The 19,055-nt window shown below is 41.5% G+C and overlaps 1 protein-coding gene across 1 annotated transcript in view; it reads left to right on the plus strand.

Moving 5' to 3' along the window:
• Window positions 1-16,244, plus strand: part of TPH2 (tryptophan hydroxylase 2) — a 64,903-nt gene extending 48,659 nt beyond the window's left edge. The window contains exons 9-11 of the mRNA XM_082241125.1: window positions 12,147-12,242; window positions 14,384-14,517; window positions 14,630-16,244. Of these exons, the coding sequence (XP_082097251.1) occupies window positions 12,147-12,242; window positions 14,384-14,517; window positions 14,630-14,804 (405 nt within the window). The 3' untranslated portion in view covers window positions 14,805-16,244. The remainder of the gene's footprint in view (window positions 1-12,146; window positions 12,243-14,383; window positions 14,518-14,629) is intronic.
• The last annotated feature ends 2,811 nt before the right edge of the window (window positions 16,245-19,055 follow it).

Raw genomic sequence — 19,055 nt, forward strand, 5'->3', positions numbered from 1 at the left:
GCTTGTATTTTTTACAACTGAGAGAGCGCAACAAAGCCCTCCAAAGTCAGTTGAATGATTCTTACCCCTGGCCTGCAAAAGGGAAGTGATGTTTCAATAATTTTATGGAAAGCAGAATCCCCCAGTGAAGGGTGTGGGAGGACAAGGATGATGCATGTTCACCCTGCTTTTATTTTGTAGCTTGGCATTCAGAGGATCCCTTCTTTAGGAGCCCCGGAAAGAATGTCAAAAGGCTGATTCTGCTTCCCTTGAGATAAGTGTGAACTATTTTCGACAGCCAAAACTAGAGCAACAGCTTGAAGAAGCAGCGACTTAAGCTACTCAAGAGAACTTTGAATATAAATGAATGTGACACACTTTTTAATGTCAATTGGAAGGGGAGTTGTTTTCACAGCATATTGTTCTTGCTTTGGAATGCCAGGATAAATTAATGACATTAAATTCCAAATCTTTGAACCTGACGGAGATAAAGAAACAAATGGTTAGGGAATGAAAACAGAACTTACAAAAGCTTTCAAATTTCTGCACTGGGGTGGTCTGGCCCAGGAAAGCCAGATACATCGTTTTGCGACTGGATTCCCCTCCCACCACTCATCAAATGCGAAGCTGCATTGTTGAGTGGCTTGAGTGAGGAGGAAATGTGTGTGTAACTCATTCTCCTGCCAGGTATTATCTACTCAAAAGCACCTGCTATTCTCTCTAGGTTGTTTTTTTTTTAATGTTTCCTCCTGCACCAGTGGTGGGGCACTTTTGAGCTGACATGGAAATGGTGAAACATGCCCCCTTCTTCTCAGCAATCACTTCCACTGCAGGTTTTCCGCTAAACCCCAAACTACTTATAGTTGTTTTGCCTTAAAAAAGCAAAGCATTGGAGAAATAATAAAAATAAAAATATCACACAGCAGTTGCTAGATGTAATGTGCTGGCCCTCAGAAGTGGCTATTACCAGATTATCCTGAGTAAAGTATACTTGTGCTTCAGACCTTATACAGTCATACCTCATGTTACATTTGCTTCATGTTACGTTCTTTCAGGTTACGTCCCGCGGAGACCCGGAAGTACCGGAAAGAGTTACTTCCGGGTTTCACCGCTCACGCATGCGCAGAAGCGCAAAATGACACCACGCACATGTGCAGAAGCAGTGAATTGCAACCCGTGCATGCGCAGACGCGCTGCTGCAGGTTGCACTCTTTTCATGTTGCGAATGGGCCTCCTGAACGGATCCCGTTCGCAACCAGAGGTACCACTGTACATATTTAAAGCGCGTGGGGCAGAGCAAGCTTAAATAGCCTGTCACCACTTCTCCCCATCGGGCGAAATCGTCCTCAGGTCATCACATTCTCCTCTAAGGAGATACCATCTCTCCTCTTCCTGCAGGGGTGGAGGGGTATGGCAACTTTGTCTCTCCAAAAGGGTGAGAATGGCATTATACTGAGTCAGAGAGCAGGTTCAGCTAGCTCCTGGGTTTCAGACAAGGGACATTCTCACCTGGAGATGCCTGGGGACTCTGGCATACAAAACAGATGCTCTACCACTGAGCTACAGCCCTTCCCTTTTTGTTAAAAAGCCCAAGTCACCGGGCTGGTTTAAACAGCATGCTCAAAGTCATTGAGGTTGAGGGAAATGACTGTTTGGCCATGTTGAATGGAGAGTTGTATCCACTGCGTTGCGATTTTGCATCCTTTCATAGGCTGAGTGATCTTGATCTTGTAATAAGGAACATTATTGACTTTACACAGTGTTTGTTTGTTTGTTAAAAGAAAGTTGTACCAAGGGGCAGGCAGAAGATTGATCCGGGCTTTACTGGGAGATCTCTGGCAGGTTTGCAGTACATCCATGAGGGTTTCTGACACTGAATTGTATAAGAATGACAACAACAAAATGGCTTTTCCCCCACCTAAATTAAGTTGCTGAAAGTAAGAAAGCTAGCAAAGTGTGGACTTCTGTGTGACGGAACTGTGCACTCAGTTCAGTTCTGGTACTGGAAACAAATTCATAATGTGCTAAGAGGCACCCTGTTGTTTAATTTTAAGTATAGTTTGTGGTTAGTTTCTTTAAGAGACATGTCTCTAGTATGTAAGAGAAACTCCTCTCTCTTCTCTGGCTGTTGCTCCCTCTGTAGCTGAGTGGGAATTCATTGGAACTTTAGTCTTACCTATGTAGCAAGTCCTAACTGCTATGCTGTTCTGTTGTCCATAAAGAACTGCTGCTGAACTTCTCCAGCTTCCTAGCATTAGGGCAGACTCATTGCAAGGTTTCTTCACATGGTGAGTACCCTTTCCCAAAGCCATGCGATATTACACACTTGGAAATCAGCCTCCAAATTATAGAATATATATTTTGATTGTTTAGAAGCTGCAGAAGCTATCCCAAACAGGCACCGGTCATTCCTAACAGAAGTTGCACTGGAAGATTGCCTGAGAAATGATGTTAGGCATTGTTCTTCACTTTAGCTGAGGCACTACAAATACTTGTGCAGCAATAGCTAATGCCAGTATATAAGTTTTAGCTACCTGGAGGAAATTCTGCTGAAGAAGCATAATGGAAACTCCTTTTCCCTTTCCTATTATTTTACCAAGTCTTGCTATAAAAAATAACATTAAAAAAGATCAAAATAAGTTTGAATGATTACCCTCGCCCACTTCTGCTACAATACAAAAAAACAAAACAAAAACAACTCACTCCATTTCTACCAAATACAAAGTCCATTGACAGTGTCTGTCTATCCCAGTTATTCATTTTTAAATATGGTTCATTTCATACCAGAGTCCCTTCGCTCTTCTGCGACACTGCTTTTCTGAAGTTAGTTTGAAGCACAATTAAAGCAGAGGTTCCACAGGAAACTTTTAATTAATGGAGGCTGGGATCCAACAGCCGTGCTTGAGGGTGAGGCTGGGATCAAAGGATGCCTGGCCTCTTTCTTCTGCTTTCCTCACTGAGCTGCCTTCCAAGGCTGGGCTCAGTCTAGCCTTGCAAAGCGGCTCAGGATTGGTGTTGCGCTGGTGGCATTGGCGGTGAGGGCTGGGCTGGCACATGGCAGGCTCTGTTTGCCCTACACAGCCCGTGCCCTGCCTCCCCGGTGCACAAGCGCCCAAGACAGCATGAGAAGACACAACACCACTGCCCAACACTCCATGAGAATGTGGCCTGTGAGTTGATCGTGTGTCCTAGTTGCGTCAACAGAATTTTATGGGCAATTTTTATTCTGCTCATGTTACAGTTTCTAGTGTGTTTATCTTTTATTTTTTTCTTCCTTTCAAGAATTTTAATTACTTTTGCATAATGAGAGTTTGGAAAGTTCTGCTGAGAGTTACACATGACTCTAAAACAGATTATAGATAAAAAAAGAGGTATGTACATAGAAAAATCCACATGCTTCAATGTCAGTGTGAAAAGTAATCATTCTGGCTTTGTTTATATAAGAATGTAAGAAGACATACCTCCCGACATTTCTCCGAAGAAAATAATGATATTTTTACTATTTATACCTCACACATCTTACTGTGTAACCTTGGCCGTTCTGGGCGCCTTCCAACATACATAAAAACATAATTAAACATTAAAAAACTTCCCTATACAGGATTGCCTTTGGATGGCCCAGGGGTCAGATAACTCCATACCCTCCAACATTTCTCCAGTGAAAATAGGGGCATCCTAAGGAAAAGTGGGACATTCCGGGATCAAATAAAAACCAGGATGACTTCTCTAAATCAGGGACATCCCTAGAAAATAGGGACCCTTGGAGGGTCTGAGAAGAAGCTGGTGGAGCAGGCCTGTGGCCTATTTAGTCCAGCATCCTGTTCTCACAGTAGCCAACTGAACGCCTGTATTATAAAATACAAGAAAGCAATGCCACACTTGCTCAGTGTTCTGTTTTTTGGTTGCTGTTTTTTGGTTTTTTTTAAACAAATGAACTCTTCCAAAGTGTGTGTTAGCAAAAGCCCTGTGCAAAGTTGAGGGAGAATGGAGAGAAATGCAGTGCTGTTACGAAATGAGTTGTGTTTGGGGAATCACAAAAGAAGCCTAAACACCTTTTACGGTAGTAATTTGCAGAAAATGGTTGAACGGAAGAATGTTATGAAAACATGCTCTATTTCATTTGTTTTATTTAGAAACCAAGTTTGTGTTTTAAGTGATTTTATTTACAAGTGAATATTGTCAAGTTCTGATTACAGTGGTACCTTGGTTTATGAATTTAATCCATTCCGGAAGTCCGTTCTTAAACCAAAGCGTTCTTAAACCAAGGCATGCTTTCCCATAGCAGTGGGGGACTCAATTTACAAATTGAACACACTCAACAGGAAGTGAAACATGTTCTCATTCCAAGGCAAAGTTCACAAACCAAAAAACCTACTTCCGGCATGCAGCGTTCTTAATCCAAGTTGTTCATAAACTAAGCTATTCTTAAACCAAGGTACCACTGTAATTCACTCTGTTAATGAATGACTATTATTCAGGATTATTCCTGGATGTATATGAGATACAGAGTGAGTAAGTGAGTAAGAGACAGACAGACAAAGAGAGAGACTGGGCACATTTTTCAGATTTAAATATTTCACAACCTATGGCATATTGATTAGTTTCCTCCACAATATGATATTATGGAAATTTTCTCTTCATGATTATGCAAACCACCAAAATACCCATAATTAATTTAACACTTCCAGATTTTTACTGCAATCCACATGCCTTTCAATATGCAAATACTACAGGCATTTAAGATTCTAATGTGAAAACCAATGATTAAACCACTGCCACATGCATTCCTGCTAGCCATGTTAGGTAAAATTGAAGACTGCCTCTAATGTTATGTTGAAAATACACGGTTGTACTCTTGGGAGAGGCAGTCATATTTATGACAATGTAATGTCTGACTGATAATAGAATAGATTGTAGATAATAGTAGAGTAGATTGCAGAGTAACTCTGGAGGTCTTGTGTGTCCTCTCCAAAAGAAGTGTGCATTATTGTTCAAGCATGACATTGCCACAGACGTTTAGGAATATGAGGCACTTGAGAATAATCTTTTGTAAGTAATGTTTAAAGGCACTGGTAAATGTATTGGAAGAAAGTAAACATTAGAAAACTACTGTGGCTGATTTTCAAAAAGTAGCAGTAGCAGACACCTCAAGAGAGTTTTTTTTAGCACTCCTACACATTTTCAGCTTTAGTTTGTCAATGTAGAAGGCCACTTAAGCTCAAACACAGATAGGTAGCCGTGTTGGTCTGCCATAGTCAAAATAACAAAATTCCTTCCAATAGCACCTTAAAGACCAACTAGAACTAACTTAGTTGGTCTTTAAGGTGCTACTGGAAGGAATTTTGTTATTTTGACTAAGCTCAAACAGTGTGTGCTTCATGAACTATTTCATCCATGGCTCTGTAAAATGTCATGAGATTCTGGACAACTTATATCCATTTTGCTACTATATTCATTTAGGGAAAGGTTTTCTTTATGTTAAGATGGTAATTCCAGCCACAAAGATGTGTGTATTATAATATTTTGTAAGCAATTAATTAGTTATTGCAGCCAACAGATCTTTGGACCATGTCTTGGCACTATTAATACCACAGGTATCAACATTATATTTATTGTAATTTGGAACTGATGTAGAATATATTGTATAGAAGAGATAAGCAAAGTTTCTACTCATTTGAAGGGAATGTTGCTTGCAGGGAACAGCATATCCGTTTGGCTATTAAGCTGCAGTCACATTGGGACTGGCCTAAACAACACCTCCACTCAATGATAACGGAATTAACTTGTGAGTTACAAACTGAATGATCCTTCCTGTTGCAGTTCCCACAGTATCCAGTTGCTGATGGGAGACTCTTTGATCCAATGGAGCGATCTGTCAGTGGAACAGGGTTCAAGAAGGCCTTTAGTGAGTGAGTCTCCCTCCTACACTATGCCCACCTGCTCTGGAGGTGATGGGGGAAGGAGTTGCTAAAGGTTCCCTCACTCCTCCTTTCACTAACAGAAGGCTCTGCTGGATGAAAGAGCTTTCCATCAGAGGGTGGGACACCAATTGGATAACCCAGCAAATCTTAACTACATCTGAATGTATATGTTTCTATTTGCTTTATTGCATACTATTGAATTTATTTTTTATTGTGCCACAATTTTTTATTTGCTTACACATGTATTTTACATGCTTTCTCTTATGACCTATGGTCAAGACAGTGAAACTTCTTTTCTCTCAGTAGTACCAGTTATTTTTAGCCTCAGCTACAACTTTGACCCCCCCCCCAAAAAAAAACCTCCTGTGGAGACCAGGTGGAGAATTGCTGTTATTGACGCACCATGGCTGCTCTACTGGCGCCAACCCATTTCCCTTACTTCAGCAATGAATGTAGCATGAATAGTGTTTCTAGCCATCTCTTGTGCTGTGTGCTTCTAGTTCAGAAGTGACACAGACAGGACTCCCTATGAGAAGAGAGGGTGATGCTGTGGAGATATAAAAGTGGAAGAGGCCAAGGATACATGAAAGGTCAAGGTAAGCTTCCCTCTTCTGTTTAGGATGGGAGGGGACACAATTCTGCTAGAGCTAGGGATCTGGCAATGCCAGCAATTGAATTGCTACTGTTTCTTAGTGCTTTAAAATTACAGGTATTTTGTATCTTTAGATGAGTGGCCACAGTTAGCTTTGTATTAGACATAAGGGGTTGTAAATTGTGTCCAGCTCTTGTCCTCTTCCACCCAAAGTTACACCATTGATATCAGTGGGTTGACTTATTTCTAGAATATATGCTTAGCATAGATACTAAATCAGTAAATGATCTGGGAAGCTCCTATGCTGTTATGAAGGTGTGTGGATTTCTGTCACACACACTCATTTTTGAAATAATCATCTTCATATATACAGTGGTACCTCGGAAGTCCGTTTGACTTCCAAAATGTTCAGAAACCAAGGTGTGGCTTCTGATTGGCTGCAGGGAGCTCCTGCAGCCAATTGGAAGCTGTGTCGGACATTCAGGTTCCAAAGAACGTTCACAAACTGGAACACTCACTTTTGGGTTTGTGGCGTTCGGGAGCCAAAACATTTGACTAGCAAGCCATTTGGGATCCAAGGTACAACGGTATATATATTTTTAATAATGATCTGTAGCCCCAAAATGCTGCTTCAAGTAAATGCCTTCCAGCCTCTATCAAATAAATGCATAGTAGAGTAAGAAACTTTGTTTCCTTTTATCAGGTGAGCTTCTCTTGGCCCAGCGTGTTGCATTGATCATTTCCACAGGAGGCCCCAATTTAATGGCTCGACAGAATAAACTCCCTGCCAATTGTGCATTTCTAGGGCTTCCTCTGGTTCCTACTGACATTAATGGGGCAATTTCCACTGGCCCATATTCAAGAGACATTTGAAGGTGTAAAGATGCCTTCATGCATGAGGAAGCATCACTTATGCTCCTGTTTAGATGAATTTGGGCAAAGGCCCTTGACTTCAGTTAAAGGAACAAGAATGAGCATTTGTAAAAGCATTTTCTGATGGGATATGATAGGTGCATCTGCTGTTATCTCAGTTACTGAAACTATTAAGTTTAATAGGAACTCTACGAGCTGCACACCTGATGTGTTTGTGCACTTTTGATGGACAGGGAGCCAGTATTTCAGAATACCTTTGTATGTTGAAAGGCATCTAAATTGAGAATCACTATTTATTTCTCTACTACATTGTTTTAGTAGCTGTGGAAGGAAGCAATAAATATAACCAAAGAAAGGAGAATCTCAGATAATTGAATTGGTTTGAGGAATGCTTTTAATTACCCCCTTTTAATTTAAGAATACTTTAAAAAAACTTTAAAAGGCTTAGCAGAGAATAACTCAGTATATGTTAAAGAAATTAAAGAAAACAGAGTGAAGCCTGATGGGAGCCTATTCTTATTTAAAATGTGAATCCTCTATTTTTAGTTTATCTTTTCTTAATTAGAATGGATTTATTGCCAGAATAGTTCTCCAAAGCAGTGAAATCAACAGAATATTCTTCAAAGGTTAAAATAATTGTATTAAGGACTAATGATCTGAAGATGGCAGCATTGGGCGAGATACTTCATTCTCTATCCTAACAAAAGCTTTGTGAATCAGAATCTACCATAGATGCTGCATACAGGAAATAAATTACATTTGCAGTAGCTTTTTCTTATTATTCATATGAAGAGTTGTTCTAAATATACGGTATTGATAAAAATTAGAACTTGGCAGATACAAATTACATTTTAGCATCTGGACATTTTATCTTTAGTTTATCTATATATATATTCTCAAAACTCAGGCTTTTCAAAGACTGTTATCCCTTATAAAATGAAAATGAGTTATTTTGGCATGTATATACGGTGATGGAATGCATCCCTTTTAAAACACTAATTCCACTAGTTCTCTGTTATCGGCAACCTTATGCATAAGCATAAGTGAATTAAATTCTAGAGCATGTTTGGCAGACAGGTAAATAATACCCCATTTCTACAAATGAATAGATGTGACAAGAAGATTGCAAACTATTCCACACAATGGCTTGGATCTTAACTAGGCATCCACAAAGAGAAGGGCTTCTACTGTTCACAAAGAGAACTGGGATCACTAGGATCCTACTAACAGAACTGGGGGAGGTATTTGCCAATTCTCTTTTCTCTTGGCTCCTGCACGGCCTCTTGTGTTGTTCCAGAGGGTCCCCTAACTCTCCAGAGAAGATTTTCAAAGGGCAGAAGAGGTGAAAGGGGAAATTGATGGAAGTTGCTTCCATTGCTGGGAGCATACTAATGCTAGATGAAGCCTAGGTAGGACCCATGCCCATATTATTTCTAGATCCTTTATAATCTATAAAATGAGGTAGGGGGCTAGTCAAAATGAAAGGAGGAGAAAATGCTGTCACCCACCTTAGTTACCTTGGCTGCTGGCATTAAACCTGAGATGGCTTAGATCAGGAGTAGTCAACATTTTGCATTCCAGATGTTCTTGAACTGCAGTTCCCATTATTCTTGGCCATTGGTTTTGCTGTTGTGTATTGTCATTGTACAACATCTAGAGGGCTCAGCACTGGCTATTCCTGGCTTAGATTGCATTCTCTCTGCAACAGAAATAGTGACATCAGACAGAATTAACACCATGACTATACAACCATGTATCCCTCTCCATAAATATGCCATTATTCATTAGCCTGTGCTAATTTGTTTGTCTCCCTGTGTTTATAGATGACTTAATCACACAGAGTAAAAACACACGCTCCCTGTACCTCCAGATGCTAAGATGAGTGCAATGGCCATTGTCCCTGATGACAACCACTCCCTTTCATTTTTAAATTTATTTTTGGCCAAGCACATACAAGCTGAATTTGCACCAGTTAAAGGAGTGTAAATTGTGAGTCAACTGTATTCAGAGTAATATGAGTAATTCATATATCTTGAAAACCACAGGAGATAAAGGCCATGATCTATGGAGAATGTGGAACTAGCTCTGTGGGCCTGAGGGACTTTTTAGATTTGTTTTCCTCAAAGAGCAGCTCCCGATGCCTCGTGGCAAACTGATAGAAGCATTCTAAAAAGCACTTTCTGATAAGCAATGGAAGTCAGCTGTTCCATGAAAAGTCCATTATTCCACTTGGCTAGTGCAAGTCCCGTACGTGTGCTTTAAATGGCTTTTGGGATCCCTGCCAACAGTGGATCACATGGAGAAGGTGGTTAAAATCAACAGCAAAACAGCCTTGCAACCTTGTGTTTCTTCCTAATGTACTGCAGAAACACCACCTGGTGGTAATCATACTATACTATCAGGCTAACTTTCAGATTATGTGCAGCTCGACCGTTCTGTTAAATAAACTGGTGCTAATTCAGGCTTTCGGGTTTTCAAGAATACCTACACATTCGTCTTGACTAAGATTACAAATTCAAACCTGCAGGTTCTTTCACAACTCTCCTACAGAAGGTCTTTTTGCATCTCATTTTTCACACAGGTAAACAACAACAACAGCAATTTATTATTTATACCCCACCCATGTGCCTGGGTTTCCCCAGCCATTCTGGGTGTCTTCCAACAAAAGATTAAAAGTACATTAAAACATCAGTCATTAAAAACTTCCCTAAACAGGTCTGCCTTCAGATGCCTTCTAAAAGTCAGATAGTTGTTTATTTCCTTGACATCTGATGGGAGGGCATTCCACAGGGCAGGTGCCACTACCGAGAAGGCCCTCTGTCTGGTTCCCTGTAACCTTGCTTCTCACAGTGAGCGAACAGCCAGAAGGCCCTCGACGCTGGACCTCAGTGTACAGGCTGAACGATGGGAGTTTGAGACGCTCCTTCAGGTATACAGGACTGATGCTGTTTAGGGCTTTAAAGGTCAGCACCAACACTTTGAATTGTGCTTGGAAACGTACTGGGAGCCAATGTAGGTCTTTCAATACTTGATTATTTCCATGGCTGCAGGGCTTATTTCAGGCGGAACTCACCGGAACTGAGTCCTGGCACCTCTTTGCTGCATTCTGTCACCTCTGCAGTGTTGCTGTGCCGTTTCCCTGCATGGCGCTTGGGGCAGCATGACAGAGGTGGCAGGCATCACGGTGTTTTTTGGGGTGCTCCTCCCCAAAAAGGTCAACCAGTTCCGGCACCTCTTTTTCTAGAAAAAAAATCCCTGGATGGTTGCAGTCATGCCACCAAAAACTAATGGAGTAGGAAAGGGTGGGTGGGAAGGAATGGAAGCATTTTCAGAGCAGGATGCACCAGGCTAAGCCATGGCCCCTCCTGGCATGGGCAAGTGACTGAGGTGATCTTGAGGCCTTCAGGTGTTTCTATTGTTTATTGTTTGTCACTCCATAGAAGAACTCTGAGAAGGAGGAACAGAATCAAGCAGAGGCTCCACACTCTTTTCCATTTAGGGGGTTACTATTTCCTGCTAGCGGTAAAAGTTTAACTTTGCAGAATTGTTTGCATTGTTGAATTAAAAGCTAAAGGTTGCAGATATGTTAATAAAGCTAAATGTGCTCCATAGGGACACAGGTGGCGCTGTGGTCTAAATAAACCACAGAACCTAGGGCTTGCCAATCAAAAGGTTGGCGGTTCAAATCCCCATGTCAGGGTGAGCTCCCGTTGCTCTGTCCCAGCTCCTGCCAACCTAGCAGTTTGAAAGCACGCCAAAAAAGTGCAAGTAGATTAATAGGTACCACTCTGGCGGGAAGGTAAAACAGTGTTTCCTTTCGCTGCTCTGGTTTCACCAGAAGCGGCTTAGTCATGCTGGCCACATGACCTGGAAAAACTGTCTGTGGAGCGGACAAACGCCAGCTCCCTCGGCCTGTAAAGTGAGATGAGCTCCACAACCCCACAGTTGTTCGCGACTGGACTTAACTGTCAGGGGTCCCTTTACCTTTTCCTTTAAATATGATCCATAAGGTGGCTATGCAGTAAGAAGGTAGCACAACTGAGTTCAATGGAGCTTACTCCCAGGCAACTACGTATAGGATTGCAGCCATGCCACTTGACTGATCAGGGATGTGAACCTGGGACTCCCTACCTAAACTTCAGCATTGTAGCCAGCCACTACTTGACCATTTGCAGCTTCCTAATATATAACTGTCAGTTAATTCTAATAACTGGGTATTACACCATGCACTGCAGTTGTTTTGGATGTGTGTGCGCATTAATATTATATATATATGGATCAATACAGCTGCCTGCATTTTGGATTCTTTCTTTGTAGCATTTCATGATATGCCTGCATTTCAAAACTGTATATAAGTGTATGTATATGTATATATAACCTGTGCCTTTTTTGTTGATTTTGTGTGTATGTGGGCAAAGATGGTTTGGAATAATTTAACATATTCAAGCAAACACTTCATACTTACTGGCTGCTACAAAGGTGCACGTGTGCTGCCTCAACCATAGGTGCTTCCTTCCATGAATCATGCTGATTCTAATGGCGACACTTCTTAAACAGATTTAGGACGGAGCAGGAGGAAATAAATCAGAGCGTCCCTGATTTTGCCCTTTGTGGGAAAATTACATTTAAAGTACTGAAATGTGTATGTCCTTGATTGAACTTATTTAAAAAACATGAAATTCTGAAGTAGTGGTGTACGCAAGCGAAAGCCCTGATGACATGCTTTCTTTGAACTTGTGCACACATCCGGACTCAGGGGCATCTGTTTCTCTTTCTTACAGTGCTATTTTTTCACTATTGAATTTGGCCTTTGTAAGCAAGACGGGCAACTCCGGGCTTACGGAGCAGGGCTTCTATCTTCCATTGGAGAACTCAAGGTAGGAATGTAAACAATAAATATACATAAGCCTGCATTATTTATGGCTAGTAACCAGCTCTCTGCTGCATAAAGATTCATATTTCTTGTATAATTCGAGGCTGGTTGTATTTACCTCTTTCTAAACGGCCCTGGTAACCGTTAGTACATGTGTTTTGGAGTGCTTGATTCCAAAAAGGTGCCCGATTCCAAATAAAGCATTCATTCCTTTTCCACAAGTGCATGGATTTGAAAGAAACAGAGTGGCAAAATGGGCAGTGCAGTCCTAACCTCCAAGCAAAGCCATTGGAGAGTGTTTGAATGAAGCAGAAATACCTCTCTTCCAGGCTCTACCAGAAGCAGGGCTCTGCCAACGTGTGGGCTTTTGCCAAAAGCACATTGAAATGATACTGGTAAAAGACATAAACTTGAGGCCGGGGATATATTTTGGGGGTTCTTGATCTTAAAAACTCCTTCCATTTGTGTAAACAATCTATAACATTACATCGGTCTAAATTTTATTTAAAAATAATTCTACTGATGTTGTAAAACATTTCTGGCAATCTGAAAACACGCCATCCGAAAATGCCTGTTGCCATAGGCAACCTTCCAATATTTAAGTGTGTCTTTTCCAGAAGGTTTATTTTCTCAAGCAGAATTAAAAAAACCTCCACAATTAAGAAACCTACAGTGTAGTGAGGCTAGCAACTTGCAGCGTGGTTTAACAATCAATCTCTCTTCACATGTAACGCTGAGAGTTGTAGCTCTGTGAGGGGAATTGGGAATACCCTCTAAGCGCCCCGATTTTTCAGGGACAGTCCCGGAATTACAACAACCATCCCAGTTTCGGATTTGATCCTGGAATGTCTCTCTTCCTTGTGCCAGTGCTGCTAATATAAGCATTTTTATAAACATTATCGGTTGGAGAACTGCATTGCAAAAACTGGGTATGTGTGAATTGCAAACGGATAACTGTGTTGTTTGCATATTGTTTTAGAAAGTGTGAATTTAATAGATTCACCTTTAAATTAGAGCTGAGTTGAATTTCTATCCCATCTGCATCTCCACATGTTTTGAACAACATGTCTGGAGAGGAACAAGTGTGGGAATGTCTGATTTAAAGTGTGCCTGCCTTTGATATTGAACACTTAAAAACATATATATACAGACAACCCCTGATCTGCACAGGGGTTGTGTTCTAGGTCATTTCGCATGACGGCAGAGAATGTATAAGCCTGTTATGCCCCGCTTTTGGCTAGCTTACAGTTTATCGTACTGTCTGAACCAATGAAAGTTATTGCGCTTTGTTTCAAACAAGACAATTTCAAACTATAGTTTCCAAATCTGGCCTCTTTAAAGTCATCATAGTTAAATGTCAAACACTGTTCTGGCCCTGCTGACTGTGGTGAAGCCATGCAGAGGAGCATCTGGGATCAGACTGGGGGGACCCTGAAAGAGGCTGGGCCTGTTCATGCTCTGCTAAACTATAGTTTAATATGGTGTCCAAACACAGCAAATTCATTTCTCTTTCTTATCACAAGGATGCTGTTCAGTTGCTCTTTTGGAAATACATGTATGTCCTCCTTATCTCTATAATCTATCTATCTGTTTGCATAGTCCTTCCCTAGCAGTATTTGCGTGAAAGGGTAACAATGTCTTCTATCAACGTACAATTTTTTTAAAAATTATCAACTGTTTCACTTGTAGACCAAAATGCATTTTCAAGATACGATATTGACTGTCACACAAATGGCATAAGTTGTGTGAATAATATCGTAAGATTAAATTTTACTTGTAAAATGGGCAAACGTTTATTGCCTGGAGGAGCTGGTAATTTGCGCTACCCCAGTAATTCTGCTTGGAATATTTATTGATAACTGTCTCTTCAAGGTTGATGATTTAAGCCACTTATGCATATGGGGCAGAGATAGCTCTTAGTTGTTTTCGATTATGTCATCATTTGGGGGGAAAGGCTCTTACAGCAACTAACAATTTTTTGAATAAAAATTGATTCATCCTATTGATGATTAAAGACCACTCTACATAAAATGGGTGAGACTAGCAACTGTGTTTGAGAGCATGCTATGCTATAAAAGCTGGGTGTACAGAAACACTTGAGCATTCTGTAATATAATTTAACAGATGCTGTCGTGTGTTTTGCAGCACGCTCTGTCTGATAAAGCCAATGTGAAAACATTTGATCCAAAGACAACCTGCTTGCAAGAATGCCTTATCACGACTTTCCAGGAAGCTTACTTTGTCTCAGAAAGTTTTGAAGAAGCCAAAGAAAAAATGAGGCAAGTTCTTTCACTTGACCCTTAAAAACAACCCCCAAATCTAATTTTCTCTTATCTGAAGGCACAGATATAGGAGTTAATTTTCTTTCTTTTCTTTTCTTTTAACTTTCAGGGACTTTGCAAAATCAATCAACCGTCCCTTTTCAGTATATTTCAACCCATACACCCAAAGCATTGAAATTCTGAAAGACACCAGAAGTATTGAAAACGTTGTCCAGGATCTTCGGAGTGACCTGAACACAGTGTGTGACGCTTTAAGCAAAATGAACAGATACTTGGGCATATGAGTTATGCAGTGTTGTGGGATTTGGAGTGTAGCTACCTTAACACCATTATGCGATGCAATGTCTGTTCCTTCTCTGTTGCATGACCGTTACACTTCCTTAGTGTGTGATATTATCCGACTGTAGCTTCAGATACGCCAGTGCTAACACGCAGATCCGCAAGGAAGTGGAACATGTATCCTTTGCTTATTTGTTTCAATGTTTAGCTTGCCACGCAGCTTTTAAAAAGCTCCCAGGGCAGCTTACAAAATGAATACACTTCAATAAAAAGCAAATACGTCAATAAAAATGCACATATTAAAGACAAAGAAAGCATCCATCATCATCATCATCAAGCAATAGCAGCTGTAAACAAAATTACAATAAGAACTGCATTTTTTAAAAAGTTTATGTTCTCTGATACTAAATGGTTCTCACTACCCTAGCAGACAGATCTGATGACTTCAGTTGAGGGGATTGTACCATAAACATGACACCACAACAAAAAAGACACTGTCCCTTGTACCAGCCACCTTGATCTCAGGCAATGCTGGTCCAAGCATGCCCCAAAATGGCACTTTGCTTCCCACCAGCGAGGAAGGGATGAGTGAAGATCAGGAACAGGGGGCGAGGGAGAGAAAGATTGACACTGGGATCTGCTGCCTTTGTGGATCTGCCGCCTGAGAGGATCACCTCCCCTAGCCTCATGGGTGGGCCGGCCCTGTACTTAAAGCAGGGCCAGAACTGTTTATCCTAACACATGGGGAAGTTCATGCAGAGAGTACCTGGGAATCAACCTATTTAAAGATCTAAAAGTTTAGGCCAACACTTTAAATTGTGTCCTGAAACAAACTGGGAGTTAGTGTGATTCTTTCCACATAGGCATAATGTGCCACCGAGCGATCCAAAACCTTGACAAGGAGAAGCACGGTGGGGGACATTGGCAGATGCACTACAGCACCCAGCGCTCTGCCACCTTCTGAACCAGTTGATGTTTCTGGAAAGTTCTTAAAGGTAGCGCCATGCACAGTACATTACAACAGTTCCAGTTTTGAGGTTATCAAGGAATCCATGGCCATGTCACTCTCCTCTAGAACTGGTTGCACAGATGAAGCTGCTGAAAGGAACTTGGGTCTCTGGGAGCACAATAAGGTCCAGGAGACTGTCTAAGAATATACTTCCTTGATATAAGCCTGCAAAGCCCTGATATAGCCAGAAGTTCAGACGTGTTTATGAGCTGGTTTACACGCGTTTGCTCATTCATCACTTTGCTACCTCAGCTTTGAGTGTTGATTTGCATGTCTGACCCAAATGAACACCTCATCATGAGCTCAACCACAATGCTTTACAGTGCAGCCCTCACTTTCAGCCATGGGTCATTGAGTGTTGAGTAATAAAGTGGTGTACAGAGATATGCGAGGCCACCCTTAACACCATGCATAAATGTGGTATTGAAAAACCTGACTTGGAATTGATTTTGTTTTCTTTATGACGTGGTGGTTGTTTTTTGTTTTAAAGGAAAATGTAACAAATGTCTCCTCTTTTTTGTTAGCAATGCACATTCCCCTCTTCCCTCACATTTTCACAACCACTGGGTTCCCACCAGAACTTGAGCGGCAAAAAACTGCAATGTTTTTTGTTTTCCTTGTTCAGTGGAGACATATTTCTTGCTTGGCTGGTGAAGACTGTTTCTGTCCCTGCGCCTTTAGATTCAACTGTGGTTTATGCAACGTGGTGAAGAACATAATATGTCTCTGTTAAATGGCCTTTGGGGTATAATATACATAACGGACAGTTATTTCCAAACATTGAAGCACCTTTTCATTTTGTGTGTGCAGCCCTGTTCCACTTGCATATCATACAGAAATCCCTAATTTATAGATTGCACCAAATAGTAAAAAGATGCACAACATCATTCTTGATATATTTTTCTTAAAAGATGGCACATCAGAAATTAAAGGCTGCAATCTTTTGAACTCAGCAAGCTGGCTTCAGAGTAAATATGCACTTAGTTATCTTTGTAATTCTTAACTAATTGTTATATGAAAAGAATTATTACAATTCATCGATAGTAGTAACGCCTTAGTAGGATGTTTAATCAGGCACAATTTTTCTCAACTAAATAGGAGATATCTAGTTGCTTGTTTGAAAATTCTTCTTAAATCATAGCCTAAATCAAGAGATATAATTTATGATAACTCTGTTTGTCCATGTGTATGATTAGCTATAAAGAAAGTGTCTGTCTTTCACAGGGGGGCAGCTATGACTACAAACAGCTTTTTTTTAAAAAATAGGGGAAATCTTAATTTGTAATTGAATGTGACAAATTAATCACAAAATGCACTTGGCTCTAGAGAAATTGTAGATTCAAAATTAGCTGTGGAAATCCTGACATGATTTCCCCTTGCTTACAAATGATCTGTGGCCATCATATACAGTGGTACCTCAGGTTAAGTACTTAATTTGTTCCGGAGGTCTGTACTTAACCTGAAACTGTTCTTAACCTGAAGTACCACTTTAGCTAATGGGGCCTCCTGCTGCTGCTGTGCCGCCGGAGCATGATTACTGTTCTCATCTTGAAGCAAAGTTCTTAACCTGAAACACTATTTCTGGGTTAGCGGAGTCTGTAACCTGAAGCGTATGTAACCTGAAGCATATGTAACCTGAGGTACCACTGTACTCCTTGCTGCATTATCCAGAATATTCCAATGGATTTTTCTAGATGTGTGTAAGTGGTGTTTATTTAGTGGGCCACTTTCACATGCACAAAAGAGGACTGTTAAAGCTGAGGAAATTCTGATTCCTTACAAGTAAACGGATGAGGATGGAAGTCATATTTTTGTAACAACAATTGCGGTCTAATTTCTGAAATGAAAGCAGTCTGGGCAGCCTAGGTTAGTCGGAACAGTAGCACTTCAGGGATGGATCAATGATCTTTTTTGAAATTGCTTGTTCAGATTAGAATAAGTGCTCATGCACTAAAACAAACATCAAAAGTAATCTGAGTACCATACAGCTAACTTTTGGGAAGACTGACAAGACCCTAATGAACAAGCATGATGCTCTGTCTCTCTGGCTTTCCAGCTTGCTGCTTTACTTCTAGGTCACATTATTGCTAATTCTCACCTCTCTACTCTAAACTCTGGCTTTACCTGTTGAGGGGGGCCCCCCTCACCCATTTGCCATCGCTTGCTGAGCCTTCTTGATCCCTTTGTTCTCTTAATGGCCATTCACCCAGGTGCTCACAAGAAACTAGACTGGCTTAATTGGATTTTAACACTTGCTGAATCCACAGATTAGAGAGGTCTGGCAACTAGTTTAACACCCCAAGCCTTGGTTAAATTCTAACACTTCCTAGATTCAGGGATTATAGGAAACTGGCACCCACAAACTCATGATAGATCTTAAAGTCCATCCCTGGCATCTGCAGGGAGGGCTGGCAACACTCTAGTCCAAAACCTCAGAGACCTGTGGCCAATCAGTGTAGGCCATACGGTGCCCTCCAAATGTTCTGGGCTACAGTCATTCCGTGACATGAACTGGCAGGACAATGGGGAGGTGGGAGAGGAGGAGGAGAATCCCAGCGCCAGGTGTAGCCAGGACTGGGGCAACTAGGGCAAGCAGAGGAATGGGGAAGGAAGTACTCGTGGGGTGACGGAGGATGGCGAGGAGATGGGTGTTGGTGCACAGGAACCAGAGCAGCAGGACCCAGAGCCAGAGGGGCCCCTGTCTCCACAAACACCGTGGGCTCTGAGGCAGAGGGAACAGCGAGAGGGACACTCTAGGAGGCTGAGGCAGGCAAGGGTCCACAGCCCAGCTCCCTAGCTGGCCAGGTGGAGATTGCTAGCTCTGGGAGGAGGTGTGTGATTCCTCAGCTGAAGTAGGCTGAAGACAGGTGAGGCTCACATGTCTCACCAAGCACAGATGCTGCAATCAGCATGCAAAATACAAAAGGGAAGCAGAGCTGAGGTGCTGTGTCTGCTCAACTGCCAATGCTGGTGGACCTTGGCTTGGCTGCTTCTGGACCTTTATGGGACTGTGCTTTGGGTTTGATTCTGGGCTGTATCCTGACTGCTGGACTTCATATTTGGCCTACTTGGATTGACCCTGTACTGTGTTTCCTGACCTTTGGACCTTGGACTTTGCTTGTGTGGATTGATCCTCAGACTTTGAACTTCGGATTTGATGTACTGACTTTCTGCCAGGTAGGTAAGGGGTTTGAGACATTCAGGGATGATGGGAGTTGTACTCAAAAGCGTCTGGAGGGCAGCATGG

This window comes from Podarcis vaucheri (assembly GCF_965113315.1).
Source record: "Podarcis vaucheri genome assembly, chromosome: 10".
In the NCBI taxonomy this organism is placed as follows: Eukaryota; Metazoa; Chordata; class Lepidosauria; order Squamata; family Lacertidae; genus Podarcis; species Podarcis vaucheri.